This window comes from Balaenoptera ricei, chromosome 17, assembly GCF_028023285.1.
Source record: "Balaenoptera ricei isolate mBalRic1 chromosome 17, mBalRic1.hap2, whole genome shotgun sequence".
In the NCBI taxonomy this organism is placed as follows: domain Eukaryota; kingdom Metazoa; phylum Chordata; class Mammalia; order Artiodactyla; family Balaenopteridae; genus Balaenoptera; species Balaenoptera ricei.
Genome location: NC_082655.1, coordinates 75,031,838 through 75,046,418, shown reverse-complemented (window position 1 = coordinate 75,046,418; position 14,581 = coordinate 75,031,838). Strand labels below are relative to the sequence as shown.

Sequence of the window (14,581 nt, the reverse complement as noted above, 5' to 3'; positions counted from 1 at the left end):
TAGAGATGAGAGAGTTTAGGTGTTGCTTGACATGGCTTAGGATAAGTCTGGTGATAAGTCACGGAAGTTGGAGCCGGTAGCTGAGGGGAGAAGAAGCAAATGCTTCCTTCCAGGTGGGCGACAGGGTCGTGTTGGAACCACTACCCCCATGGCCCCCAACACTGCTCCTTCCAGACAGAGCGCCCCCTTCCTCCACCACAGGGCGAAGTGGTCGTGCAGCGCTGCTTTGTCTGGAACGTCTTGAGTCCGAACAATAATAAGAATACAAGATGTGGGTAATTTCTTTTATTTCTCCCCTTCTCTTGCCGCATGAGGGTCTCCTCTCTTTTCTCCCTGCTTCTCGTTTCCCACAGTCTGCCCCATCACAGAGATCTTTCAAAGTAAGGATCTGACTTGTGACTCTCTTGCTGAACTCTTCAATGAACCCCCAGCGCCTTTGGGGTGCAGTCAAGACCTCTCCTTGGCCCTATCTACTTCTCCAGTCTAATCTACTACCTCCCCACCCTGCCATTTGTGCGAGGGCTCTGGGCCACCTGGGGATGCCAAAGGACAAGGTACAGCCATTGCCCCCAAGTAGCTCACAACCCAGTGAGAAGATAAGACAGGAATGAATGAATGAATGAATGATTTATTTATTTATTTAGGCCGTGCTGCGCAGCATGGGGGATCCTAGTTCCCCAACCAGGGATCAAACCCATGCCCCCTGCATTTGAAGCAAGGAGTTGTAACCACTGGCAGGGAAGTCCCAGGAATGAATTATAATTTAATGTAAACCAGTATTGATGGAGATGGGTGAACAAGAGGACAGCCAACCCACCCTGGGGGGTCACTCAGAGAAGACTGAGGAGGAGCTGCCCTCCATGTTGCACTCAGTATGGAACCACTTGCAGTGACCCGTGCTCGCTAGGCTTTGAAACAACTGGACCTCGTGGTCATCTGGCCTGCTCTCTTTGCTCTGAGGAAATCCTCAAGCCTCCCTTCTTCTAGGAAGGCTGCTCTGCTGTCCCGGCAGCAAGAATCACTCCCTTCTTTATGCTGCCACCGACCACGAGCTCCATGTGAACAGGGGGCTAACTGTGTCCTCCAATGCTAAGAGACAGTCAGCCACATAGTAGGCATTCAATCAATGTTTGCTAAAACTTAGCTAACCATGCTGTCTTTGGGAGCCAGCAGTGGCCTGATTGTAGCCCTAGTGGCTTTCTTTTCACCTGATATCTTCACCTTTCCAGTCTGGACAGTTGCCTGCAAAGGCAGTAGCAACCGGGTCCATTACCAGTGGAATATGGAGGCTGAACTTCCATATCCAGCCGGTGATATTTTCCCCCATGAAAATATCACCCAGGAAGGTTATGCTGTCCTTCCAGTGATGCAGGAAATGCTTTTCAGACTTCTCTTTTTGGTGCTTTCTTCAGCATTTATAGCCCTCTGAATAGCTATAGTTTTAATTTTCTCTATCTTTTCTTTCTTTTTCTTAATTTTATGGATTAAAAATACTTTACTCAGAATTTATTACAAGTCAAATTTTTAAAACTTTGTGAATAGCTATCATGTATACTATTTGAATTCTATATATTTTCAATGACAGTCCATCTTCATCATTTAAAGGCAAAATATACTGTCTGGAGCTTGCCAAAATCATTTGGACACAAATTTGGTAAATGATAAATTAGAATAATATAGTTTTTAGTGGAAAAAAAGAAATTGGGCACTAAAGAGAGTTATTTTCTATGACTTGCAAATTGGTTCTGAACACAGTTTCAAAAGATGAGTTCCAAAAATGCATCAAGTAAGTCCTCAACACTGGAATTAGTGTAATTGATTAGTGTAGCTGATTTTAATGATTTGGAAGAACAGATAGGGAAAAGCAGATAGTTTGAAACTGAGGGTGTTCTAAAGTTTGGGTATTAGAGGTTGATACATTATGTTTCCAAACAGAGACAAATATTTATTTGTCTAAGCAGTAATGCAGCCAAATTATAGGTCAGTTAGCCTGTTAGTCTGAGTTCTTGGAAGAGACTGTTTTCATTCATTTCATGGGGCCTAGAAAACCTTTTTTGTAACAGGCCAAGTTGTCTCTGGAATTTTTCTCAACAGCTTTCTGGGGGCACCCACTTCTAGGCCCACCTCCAGGCCCCTTGTACCTTTCCACTGCCCTCTGGCTACAATGAACTCAAGTCTGTCCTATTCCCCAAGGGCTCAGACTCCAAAGTTACCATTTTCTCTCAGCACTAAATCAAAACTACCAACCGATTAGGCTGTACACTCCAAGAGGGCAGAAACATTGTTCTGTTTTGTTCATTACTGTATCTCCAGCACCTAGAACAAGGCCTGGAACTTCTTAGACACTCAGTGTTGAATGAATGAATAAATCTCTAAATTTGTTAGTCCCAGCTATGTGTTGGGAGGAAAACAACCCATTGAACTAATTTACACTCATCTGTGAATGACCAGGAGTCCCTTATCTCTCCCTAAGGAATTTGCATACTCAAAGGGAAAGCTTGTGAATTCAAATTATTCTCAATGGGAAAACTTCAATAGTGAAGCAAATGGAGAGAAAACATTGGAGGCTAAAGGGTAGGGAGGGGGGAGGGGGGGGCGGGGAGGGGGAGTTACGACTCAAGCAGGCCAGATCCGCCTAGGAGTTTGCCCCTGAGGCCTTCCGCTTTCCAAGGCCCCTCTAGCTCTGCACCGTTACCACTTCTGAAAGCTTAGAGACTCCTCCATCCTGTCGGACCCGTGGTGGGATGAGGAGGGAGATTAAACCAGGGAGGGGCTGCAGGGCTGTTGGTTTCCACCTTGAGCTTTGGCTGTGCTATTTTACCATTTCTCATATGTTTCAAAGGGAGGTGTTCTCACTTTCTAGTTAAACATACAAGGGCACAGGGGGACCTCCTCAGAGTCAATACTATTTGTTAATTAGAGGTTAACTAATATATTTTCACTTTATGTAGATGTCATTTTTTTTTTAAGCTCGTAAATTGACTTGAAATATATGCACATCTGACAATGAGCAGGGTATATTGTAAAGGATAGAGATAATCCCTTTTATGCCACTTTTATGGGCTCTAATATGATCTGTTGCTAGTGATTTCTTTGTAGACGTGTGTCCTGTCTTTAACCCCCATCCACCCAGCACACCCCAAAGCACCCCCAACATGCTTTCACTGAGAGACATAAACTTAATGGAAATGTAAACCTAACCTCGGAATTCTGATTCTTGGTTTATGAAATGGACTATAAAAAAGGTAGAAGTTGATTTTAGTGTTTCCTGTTTTTTTAACGTCAGAATTTTCTGTAGTGTCAACCTTCTTTCTGCTGTTTATTTGTAAATCCCTTGAATGAAACATTTACCTCTTTCAAAAGACCATTCAAATGTATGATGAAAGAAAGCCCAAACCACGGCATTTCAATCAATGACAGTAAAATGTAACAAATATTTAGAATATCATTGCTCATGTTAGGAAATAAATGTTTTAGTGATTAAGTCTAGGATAATCAAACTTAGCTATTGAAGAGTTGTAGTAGTAATATAACAAAATAGTTTTGATTAATCTTTGGTTCAAGTAGAAGTATCGTGATAGTCTTAGCACTACAGGCGCTGAATGAGGAGAAATTATATTTTGCATAGTTTTGCAATTTTCTGAGTTTATTTTGGAGTCCAATAAGAGCAATTCGCTTTCCTCTGTATCTATTATAGGTCTATGTTTGGTTGATCTACGTTCCTTCCTTGATTTAAAAATAAACGTAATCTTTTACCTAATAAAATCACCTTAAAGTGTAAACAGTTGACGGTTTAAAAGAATTATAACTGCTTGGTATCTGCACATAAAAGGTGCTTGACAAATGTTTGTTACATCTAGTTCCTAAAAGGAAAATTGGTAAAAGAAAAATTTCTCTAGGTTTCATATTAATTTTGTACCGGGAAGGGAAATAGAATAAGAGGCTTGGGTAATTGAGGCTAGGAGATCATACAAAAGTGCCATTTTGGCCAAAGAATGATTAAAACACTCTAGTCCTGACATGTTTTAAAATGGGCACACAACCTATTTCTTTGTTTCATAACGATCGCGCTCCCTCTCCCTTTTTTGGCATGGCAACAAATTCAACAAAATCAACGCCATCTAGTTAAACTTTTTGATTTAGTGGTGGGTCCGGCGGTCCCGTCAACGAGGAGGCTAAGACAAGCAACGTGGAGAGGCAGGAGAAATCTATCTGAAATGGAACGTGCCCATTCTAAATTTCAGGTGGGAAAATCGTTCCAAGTTGACGGACAATTGCAGAAAGGACGTCCCAAACCCTCGAGCCGGGGCCGTCCGTCCGCGCAGCCTCGGAAGCCCCTCGCCGCGGCCGGGAGGACCGCCGCCGGCCGGGCCGCCGCTTCCTGCCCGCGGGCGGCGCACCCGGACCCCGGGAAGGTGCCGCTCGGGGAAACGTGGCACCGTCTCCAGCCCGCGTCCCGGGCGCTGCCGCGCGGCAGCCGAGCGCTCCAGCGAGCCGGGCCGGGAAGGCGGCGCGGTGGCCGCGCACCGGCCTGCGGGGAGAGCCGCCCGCAGCGCCGGCGCCCGCCCGGGGACGGGAAGTGGCGCCCCGCCCGCCCTCGCGGCCCGCGGCCCCGCAGCCCCGCGCCGCCCCCTTTCTCTCGGCCTCTCCCTCGGCCTCCACACCCCGGCCGAATTCTTGCATAAATTATGCCAGGCGCGCCTGACGTCAGGTGGCGGCGCGCGGGCGCGGGCGCGGCGAGGAGGGAGCCGGCGGCGGGCGCGCGCGGCCCCGCGGCCTCGGGCGCGCGCAGGCGTGCCGGGCGCGCGCAGGCGCTGGCGTGCTGGGGCCGCGGCGGCGGCGGCGGCGGCGGCGGCGGCGACGGCGGCGGCGACGGCGGCGGCGGCGGCGGCGGCGCGGGGGTTGAGCCGTGGTAGTGCGGACGCGCTCGTGCTCGGGAACTATCGGATTAAACTTGAATCGAGTGCAATTACACAAAGGAGCGCCGCTGAGGAGGCGGCCCGGGGACCCGGAGACCCTGAAACTCGTCAGAGCCGCGTTCGCCCCCGGCCAACTCCGCGCCCGAGGACTCAGCCCCCTGGCCGCGGCCGCCGAGCCAACTCCGGAGCCCGCTCTGCGTTTTGTTTCCCCCTCGGCACAGGGCAGCGGAGGAGCCCGCCCGCCCGCCCGACCCGGTAAGCGCGAGAGTTCGCCGGGCGCCCCCGGGAGGGGCGGCGGCGGCAGGAAATCGCTCCGGGCCGGGGCCGGGGCCGCGCGAGGAGTTGGGAGCGAGGAGTTGGGCGTGTGCGGGGCGAGGGGCGAGGGCGGGCGGGGGCCGGGGCCGGCGCTGGAGCGCAGCGCCGCCCGGGCCGTGTCGCCGGCGTCGCCGCCCGCGGGGCCCGAACCCGCGCCCGGAGCGCCGCCCGGCGACCCAACTTTTGCCTGCGTCCGCGGGGCCGGCGGCGGCGGCGGCGCGCGGTCCGGCCGAGGGTCACTTCCTCGCATGTAAATGGCTTTTTGTTGTGCTGCCGGCGTGGGGGGGGACGGGGGACAGGAGGGAGCGTGTCTGCGCGCGGGGGAGCGCGAGCGCGTTTCCTCCCGCCGGCGCCGAGCACGAGTTGCCGGCTCCATTCGAAAGAAAAAGGAAGGAGGAAAAGTTGGGCTGCAACTCCAGTGCGAGTGGGCGATGGGCGCGCGGGCGCGGGGCGGCTGAGCAGCGGAGGCGGCGGCTCGGGGACGGCGGCGACCCCCGCCTCCAGCCCCCGCCCCCCGCCCCGGACCGACCACGCCGCGCTCGCCGGGAGCGGCGGCCGCACCGGCGCGAACAAAGTGCGTTCCTCCTGGCGCGGCGGCGCCGGCCCGCGCGGGGACGGCCACCGGGCGAGGTGGGTCGGCGGCGAGGAAAGTGCGCGGGGCGCCGCGTGGGGCGGGGGCGGCGCGAACACGCGGCGCGGGGGGCGTCCCGAGCCCTGCCTGTGCCGGCCGCGGGCGCGGAGTTGCGAGCCCGGAGCCGGGGGCTCCCGGGGCTCCCCGGCGGCTCCCAAGTGCGCGAGGAGGAGAAGAAAGGGAGCGGGGCCGGGGCGAGCGCGGGGAGGCGCGGCGCGGAGGGGACCCCACCTTGCCGAGCTGGCCGGGCCAACGGCGGCGGCGGCTGCATAATAGCGACTTTAAGCCCCCGGAGGCAACTCAGCTCCCCCATCCCCGAGCCCTCCGGGGGTCAACGCCGGGGGGGGTGTCACCAGGTGGCCCCCGAGGTGGCCCGGGTGCGCTCTGCCCCCGCCGAGATCCGCCGTTCGGGGCGTGAACGGCCGAGGTGGCTGGAGGCCAGGCGGTCAGCGGGCAGAGGAAGGAGGGCGGTGGGGGACGCGTTGTTTGTTTGGTTGGCACCGGGGGTGCGGGGGCGCGGGCACCCGGTGGGCTGCGGTGCGGGGCGGCCGCGTCGGCGCGGGGCGAGCGCGGCCGGGGGGCGGGGGGAGGGCGGCGGATCCCGGGCGCGGGGGGGCGGGGGGTCGGGAGGCTCCGGGGAAGGAGCCGCCGGCCCCGAGCAGCCATCATTACCGAGCCGCCTTTCTCCGGATGGCTGTGCCTCGAGGAGCCCCGCGCCGTGGGAGCGCACCCCGAACTCGCGGCCGCCCGCCCGCCCGCCGGCTTTGTGAGCGCCCCCGTCGAGCGGACGCGCGGGGAGTGCTCCTGCTACCCGGCGGCCGGTTTTCCTGGAGGTCACTTTTAGGCACTGTTCACGCCTCGATTTTAAACTAGTTTTTCTCCCCCTCTTCCGAACAGACAATGGACAAAAGAAAAGTAGCAACCCACATGGAGAGTTTCCTTTTGAATTGCTAGAATTAGATACACTACGAAGCTCTCCACTTGCTAAGTATACTTTTTAGTTTCCCATTGTATATTATCTGGCCATCGATTTAAATAACTTATCTTGAAATATGTCCATCCTCTGGGCTTGATTTCTGGGCTGTATTAAATATTTTAACTTGTTTCTAAAGGATTATGTGAAGGCCCTGATTTTTATTTTCTGAAAATTCTCATTTAAGCCGTCTTTGCAGTGGGCAGTACCTTTCAAAGAGGTTGAGTGTGTTTTCCCCCAATTCTCTCCCGATAAGGGGAGGGGGGAGTACTCACTAAAGGTAATAATCAAATAGAAAAAAACAAAAAACCCCACAAAACTTATCCTTATTTCCTCACAGATCTAGTCTAACGATGGCAAAAAAAAAAGAAAAAGAAAAAGAAAAAAAAATCGTAGTGCCTGTGATCTTAGCAGCATGGGAACCTGATTTATCCCAGTTGTAATTCCGTTTAGATTGTAGCAATGTGTAAGTAGTAGGTAATTTCTTATTTCAGAAATAACTTGAGCAGTGATTCTGCGAAGTTGAATCCGCCTCCCAGCCCCCAGAGTACATGTGTCGCGGAGTGTTTTTGTCTTGCTGTTGCACAACAGAAGCCCTCCAGTCTTTACCCTAAAATGGCAGCTTTCATTTGACTGGGGCCCATTCATTGACAGTGATAATAAAGAGGCTGAAAGCTAGATGCTTGGGGCGCGGAGCAGGACTGGGTTTGCCTTTCTAGGTGATGGTAAGTGGGAGACATTTTATGTCTTCCAGATTTGCTCACGAAAAGTTTGTTTTCCCTGAAAAATCTGTTCTGTGGAAAAAAGTTACAAGGTAAACAGAATTTGGAAGGGGAAAGCGACTTGCAGCAAATTTTAGAAACTAAGTTTTCTTGTTTTGCCAAATAGTGAAATTATGACATTTCCCCCCCCACACCCACCCTTTCGGTAACCAGATAAAGGGACGTGATGGATTTTTGTGAGGCTTGTAACAGGTGAATTTCATCACCATAACACTCAAGAATTGTTTTCTAGCACTATGGATTTTATTATTTATTGTCTGTTGATATTTTCTGTTTTTTTCCTCTCTCTGTGCAAGCCTGTAAATTGAAGCCTGATGAATTTTGTTCTAGGTTTTTCAGGATTCAAATGAGTTTCTTGATAAGAAATGAATAATTATAATAAAGGGACTGGTATGTGAATTCCAAACTCTAATTATATTGGTTTAATCAATGAAATTATTTTTAAGTCAATTAAAAAAATGGCTTCCTTTTCTATATCTTAATTTTGAAAGTCAGGATAGAGAAATATAGGTCATTTATAGGTGACGGTGATGGTTAAAAACTCAAACATTATTTTCCTCTTTTGAGGAAAAAAACCAGCACTATTTTTTTCCCAAGTTGAGAATACCTAAGTTGAGTTTAAAATAGCAGGTCTAGTAACTTAATTTTGAAGCAGTACTTTCATAGATTCTCCTGTACTTGGTTTAGTTGTTAATCAGTTTGACTTACAGGACTATTTCCAAAACTTTTTTTCATGAGCATCTTACTTTTATTGAGTTAAAATGAATACCATGGGGAGTACCTTTATAAAACTGTATCAAAGAAATGTTACAACTTTTTCTTCATATAGGTGCAGTCAGTAATGTATTACCTATTGTATAGTTTTTAAGCAGTAAGGTCAAAAGTAAAAGAATATTTTCGTCTATGAGAAAATACAGTCAGAGTGCTTCTACGTACATGCCATGTAACCCGTAAGAGCAATTTCAGTGCCAAGTTTAGAGTAGTTATTTCAAACCTAGCCGAAGAGCATTTTATTCCCTGTGCTTAAGAAGTGTCACCATCCATTTGGTTACTTTTGATTCAGCAGTCACTGGCAAGCTTTCGGTGTGTAAAACGACAAATAAGAGGCGGTGCTTTCCCTCACAGAGTTTACCATCTACTAGGAGAGCGCGTTCCGTAGGTAACCAAGTGCTCATATTTTAACTTCTAAGATTAGCTTTGGAGGTGGTAGTTGTTGCCCATCTTTTATTATCCGTGTGTGGCCTTTCAGGTTTGATAGTAGTCACCATGGCCGTCTTACAGACATCTACTATAAATAAGGCATTGCAAGAATAAAAATGCTTAGTCAGGGCTGAGCAAAGTGTGTGGCTGCAAAAAAATGACCCTTAAAATTTCAGCTTTGTAATCAAGTGATTTGCTTCCAGTATTCAGATGCTTTCTACATGTAAACAAACCAGCCCTTAGATAGATGTCCGTCACGTAGCTAAATTCACTAAGGTAGATGGGGAAGGAACATCTGGGCTGATGATGGTGAGATGATGTCGGGAACATGATGGCCCTGTGTGACTCTTTAATTGTCTTGTTCATTCACACGGACACTTTTGTATATCTTTAAAAGAGTATTCTTTTTATGCCCTTTTAGAAATTCAGAATTTTGTATTGTTATATCTTATCAGGTTTCTAAAGCCATTATAGCTTTATCGGTTTGGGAGATAAAATTTTCCTTTTTCTCTGGAGATCTTCATTATTCTGTCCTAGTTTTTTTTTTTTTTAAAGAAAACTTTGACATTCAAAGATGATGGATGATGTTAAAATATGAAAGAAATTGGGAGTAAATGATCACTTTTCTATTTCTATCACTTTTCTATTTTTCTACAAAAAATATGAAGATGTAATGATTTATTTTAATTTGGGTATTACTCAGTTGCAGTTATGGCAAAAGCCCATAGCTGATTATGGTGGTAGTTAAGAGCTGGGATGGTAATTAAAAACGTTAGTACCATTCTTTTATATTTTACTTTTATCAATATATCAAAATTCTTAAATGAAACCACACCTGTGTGATAAAAGTAATAAATAGAAACAGGAAATCATAATGATATTGTCAAGTAGAAATTCATCTTACAGTCATTAGTAAATCTTTGGATATTTAGAGCATGAGGACCTTGGAGAGCTAGTTGAACTTTCTCATTTTACCGATTAAGAAACTAAAGCCCAGAGAGATTAATTAGATTAATTAAAGGCGCTGTCTCTGGCTGGCCACCCAGTTATTGCAGAGCTGTCTTGGTCATGGTTGTCTTCCTGGTGCCTAGTTGGGTGCTCATGCAGGGGAGTGCCGGGCTGGTCTTTGTCGGATGACTGAGCTGCTCATGGAAGAGACTAGCTCTCCCTCGTATATTCTGACTCAAAAGTACCTTTTGGCTTAAGCATCCTATAGCCTGTGCTAACATAGCTCTTAAGGGTGTTCTTAAGCCAACAGTATTGTAGTTGCCTCTGTGTGGTGGTTTGGAGGTTTTTTTTTTGGGAGTGGGGAGCGGGGAGGTATGATTATCCATCTAGAGAAATGCAGAGAAAATTATCCCGAGATTTGATTATTGTTTTCATTATAGAAGCATGTATTCATTACCATAACTAGGTTCCAGTACCTTTAACTAATGTTAGGTGACTGCAAACATGATTGTTTTCTCAGTGAAATATTTTTGGAGGTTTTTGTTTTGTTTTTATTTTGAAAAGTAAAAACTATCTTTTTAAAAATAAAAATAATGTAGAATAGTCATGAAGAAGCATTACTTGGTGGTAAGAGGCTGATTGGTCCCTGAGCTTGTTTTTGTTTGTGGCCATGTGGCATCAAAGACACTTTCTTCAGTGGTCCTTTTGACCTGATGCCACTGCTGTAGGTGCCAGGCTTGGCTCTAGTGGCGGGTGACGGGGCTGTGATCAGTTTTCCTGTTTCACCTGTTTTCTTGTTCATCGGCTCACGTGTCTGTTGGGTACCTGCTCCCTAAAAGGCGCTGCGCTCTGCCTGAGTTAGGAATACAGTGGTGCCAGGAGAAGACATAAAAGACCCACGCGAAACATAGAGCTACCGCGACGTCACAGGTGCTGTGCGGTGGTCTGGGAGGAGGGAGAGTCACTTGTTAGGAGTGGCTTCAGCACTGCCATCCAAGTGATGGTAGGAGAAGGGGGCAGTGCTAGCCCACCTGGAGGGAGGCAGCGTGTCTGAGGTCCACCGAGAGCAGCGAGATGACACGCAAGAGGCGGGCACAGGCCAGCTTGGGCGGGGCTTCTTACAGGATATGGAATTTGGGATTTAAAAAAAAAGCAGCAGAGCCACTGGTGAGTGTTAAGCAGGGCTTGACATGAGCAGGCTTGCGTTTTGAAGACTGAATTGGTGGGTGGGGCAGAGGAGAGAGAATAGGCCGGGCACCGCGTCCTGCCTGCTATTGCTGTGGTCCATGGGGTGGGGAAGGACCAATGGTTTGGGCTAGACTGGTGGCCGTGGAGATGGAGAAGTGGGCCGGTTGGAGAAATATTTAGGAGGCTCAATGAACTGTACTTGAAGATAGATTTGTTCTCAGGGAGAGGAAGGTGTCAGGGGAATGTAGGTTCCAGTGTATTCCCTGCATGGCCGGCTGGCTGGTGATGCTGTTCACTGAGGCAGGGAGCACCTGATGAGGACCAGGTCTGAGGAGGCAGTTCATGAGTTCCTGAAGCATGTGACTGAGGTGGCCGACAATGGACCGTGAAACTGTTGCTTCAGCCTTCTTTCCATTGCTAGCGGCATTCTAAAACTTTCCAAAATAGTCTGCTAGCTTCCTCCCAAAGATGTCGGTGGATGGTGAGCCCACCAAGGATTGCTGGTGGTGTCAATGGAAGGGGAGAGAAGAGGGAAACTTTGTTATCTACCTTGATATGTGGCACTTTGTTTCTTACTTGCTTAATAGGAGTTTGCTTGCCCATACAAAGAAGAGGACCCTCCGGTAAGCAGACTTTGCCACATTTTGTTCTTGTGTACCTCCACATTCTGGAGGCCGCTTTCTGTTGCTAGTTATGTATTGGGACAAGGTCCTTGGACTCCCAGAAGACAGCTGGTGGGTCCCACTGTGCTCCTCATGGAGGAAACTGGTCACATTTTAGGAGCCGGTTGTGGCCAAACATGGGTGTGGTAGAAATGAATACATAGATAATTGTGGAGGGAAATACCGTCCTTGGTCAGAACACTTACCTGTTTTTGGGGGGGGAAGTATGTATAAACTAGCTTAATATATCTTAAAAGTAACTTTGTTCAATTATTATAAAAAGTGGATGATAGAGCGTGATTGGTTGCAAATGAGAGATGCTAATTGATAAATCCAGAAAAGCTTCCAAGTTGCTGACTTTAATATAATTTGAGAAAAAGTATGAAAACCCTGAATATTTATCTTTTTTTTTTTTTTTTTAAGAATAAACAGTCAATTTTATTGGGCTCAGACTAAGAATCCATGGGTCTTGAGAACCTCTGTGAATTTGTCCATTTTCTTCTCTGTGTTCTTTTCGGCCTGCTTCCGTAGCCTCATGAGCTGCTTCTTTTTCCGGTAGTGGATCTTGGCCTTCTCCTTTCTCTTCTCCTCCAGTGTAGCCGTTACCGCCTGGTACTTCCAGCCAACCTCATGAGCCAGGCGCCCTAGGTAGGCAAACTGGGGGGGAGAGGGAGAAACGAAGCTGTAAGGAAACGAGGCCAGGGTGACTAGGGGAGGGGCGGTGAGGGTCCCAGTCCAGCCATACAACTTTGCAGCAAGCCTGCGCTCAAGAGGCACAGCCACCCCTGGCAGGGCTCTCTGCTCCTCCTGGCATCAGCCGAGCCATTGGCATTATCGGCACTGCCCACAGTGGCATCCGCAGACCATTGTGAGAAAAAGCCATCAACTGCTGAACATTTATCTTGAAACAGTTTTTTTGTTTGTTTGTTTTGTTTTTTGTATTTTTGTTTCCCCAGTTTGTATAGTAACGATGTTACCAGTTCATTTATTTTTAAATCTTTTAAAAAATTTTATTTATTTTATCTATTTTTGGCTGTGTTGGGTCTTCGTTGCTGCACGCGGGCTTTTCTCTAGCTGCGGCGAGTGGGGGGCTACTCTTCGTTGCGGTGCACGGGCTTCTCATTGCGGTGGCTTCTCTTGTTGTAGAACATGGGCTCTGGAGTGCAGGCTCAGTAGTTGTGGCTCGCGGGCTCTAGAGCACAGGCTCAGTAGTTGTGGCGCGTGGGCTTAGTTGCTCCGCAGCCTGTGGGATCTTCCCAGACCAGGGCCCGAACCCGTGTCCCCTGCATTGGCAGGCAGATTCTTAATCACTGCGCCACCAGGGAAGCCCTACCCGTTTATTTTTATTATAGGTCAGACATTGATCATCGTGTGCAGGGAGATCCTTCGTGGGACTCGCTGTCTTTGGTTGGGTTTCTATTTCAAAGGTGCTCTGTTTGACATTGGTCCTCATAGGCCTTTTTGGTGCCATTGTGACTTGATCAAGTCCACCAGGGCCCTCCCTGACTTCCTCAGGGTGGGCACGATTGTGTGGCTTTGCAGATTTTTCAGGAGCTTACATTAGCTGTAGGGGCATGCTACATCTGAAAGTTTTACTCTCACTTCTAGTGGTTTTGAGGGATTATTTGGATACGTTTAAAATTTAGGGGTAGTAATGTTCGCATGTGGTGACATAGTAGAAAAGCTGGGTGTGCTGAGTTCAGGTGGACTCGTGTCAGCTGCTCTGTGGCAGTTTTTTATTTCTAACACGATTTCTTCAACTGGTTAGTTTAAAATTTTTCAGTAGCCTTTAAAAATTCTCTTGTTTGGTCCCATCAACAGCGTATTCTATGGTTTAAGAAATCGTTGCCTTCTTAGGGGTGTAGACACTATACTGAATGCTGCATGCAGGTTCCTATGTTGTGGGTTCTAGTGGCAGGATAAAGAGGATGTTTATCCCTCCCCACTGCCTGTATCTCCTCATCATGGGGGTGGGCAGACAGCCACTGTCACAGAGCAGGGGGCGCACGGGGCCTGGCCTGCCACACCAAGCCTCTGTGCAGGGAAAGGCAGGGAGGTAGACATGAGTGTAGTTTTGACATGTCGCGGACTGTCCTTGGTATCCTCCACTTACAGGTCAGAGATTTCTACACCGTATTTGTGGTTTATCTAATAAAAGGGTACATGGTACCTCAGTAATTAATTTGCCCCTAGTTCTGCGGCAAGTTAGAGACTGCTTTAAATGATTAAAGAGTCCACTTTGTTCTCTTTTTGTCCTTCTGAAAGAAACCATGAACACTTTTAGAGTCGGTTCTGTTGATATTTAAAACATAATTAGCAAATGTACGTATTATTTTAACACACATAAAAAAAAAAAAAAGATGATCTTTACCGTGGTACTAAGCCAGCAAATAGCAAGAAGCCCCTTGTAGAATTATAAGCCTGCTTTTGGTTTCCAAGGCAGGGTCTGTCACGGCACTAGGTGAATAATAAAATCAATTTGAGCACAGGTGTCTAATCAAACATATGCCTTACTTGGTGATGTATTTTAAAGTGAATGGGTCTAGAAATTACTTTATTTATGGGTGGGACTAATAATGTAACTGTTAAGCCTGCATCTTCAAGGTGAACTTTTTTTTTTTTTTAAACATCTTTATCACAGTGTTTTATGTTCTTGTATACTTGACCTTGTTTGTGCTTGAAATTTTGCTTTGGCCAATTGCAGCTGTATTGATCTTGTCAGAAAAATCATGCAGACTCATCTTGAGAATGTAAAAATCTTGATTACATTAGGAAATTGTTTATTTTCTCTGTAAGGTATGTGTTCAACTAAAACAGTGCAGAAATAACACAGTAACATTAAAGATAACAGTAACAACCATAACAACTAGCTAGCACTTAGTTATTGAGCATTTCCAGCCAGGTAGGCATTATGCTAAGTGTTTTAATGATCGTTTCATGTACTCATCAGAACAACTTTAGGA

The 14,581-nt window shown here is 47.8% G+C and overlaps 2 protein-coding genes and 1 non-coding gene across 6 annotated transcripts in view; 2 read left to right on the top strand and 1 right to left on the bottom strand.

Annotated features, from left to right (window-relative positions):
* Window positions 1-788: 788 nt before the first annotated feature.
* Window positions 789-6,635, top strand: LOC132351754 (collagen alpha-1(I) chain-like). The gene is made up of 4 exons (XM_059901730.1): window positions 789-889; window positions 4,245-4,819; window positions 4,980-5,484; window positions 5,618-6,635. The coding sequence occupies exons 1-4, from the start codon at window positions 789-791 to the stop codon at window positions 6,633-6,635; spliced, it is 2,199 nt and encodes a 732-aa protein (XP_059757713.1).
* CHD7 (chromodomain helicase DNA binding protein 7) overlaps window positions 4,881-14,581 on the top strand; it is a 179,026-nt gene continuing 169,325 nt past the window's right edge. For 3 of the 4 annotated variants that reach the window (XM_059902343.1, XM_059902342.1, XM_059902339.1), the window contains exon 1: window positions 4,881-5,174. The gene's annotated coding sequence lies outside the window, so the exon portion shown is untranslated. Of the gene's footprint in view, window positions 5,175-5,817; window positions 5,865-14,581 lie in introns of those variants that run through there. The other variant, XM_059902340.1, reaches the window with a different exon arrangement.
* On the bottom strand, window positions 12,423-12,509 carry LOC132352156 (small nucleolar RNA SNORD35). Its single transcript, XR_009498619.1, has one exon. It is a non-coding gene; the product is annotated as a small nucleolar RNA SNORD35 (small nucleolar RNA).

What these genes read in the sequence shown, in the direction of transcription:
- LOC132351754 (XM_059901730.1), top strand. Translation starts at nt 789, where the DNA reads ATGGGTGAACAAGAGGACAGCCAACCCACCCTGGGGGGTCACTCAGAG. An exon ending in TCAGTATGGAACCACTTGCA is followed by an intron (nt 890 to 4,244) that starts GTGACCCGTGCT and finishes TCTAAATTTCAG; the next exon opens with GTGGGAAAATCGTTCCAAGT. An exon ending in CGAGGGTCACTTCCTCGCAT is followed by an intron (nt 5,485 to 5,617) that starts GTAAATGGCTTT and finishes TCCATTCGAAAG; the next exon opens with AAAAAGGAAGGAGGAAAAGT.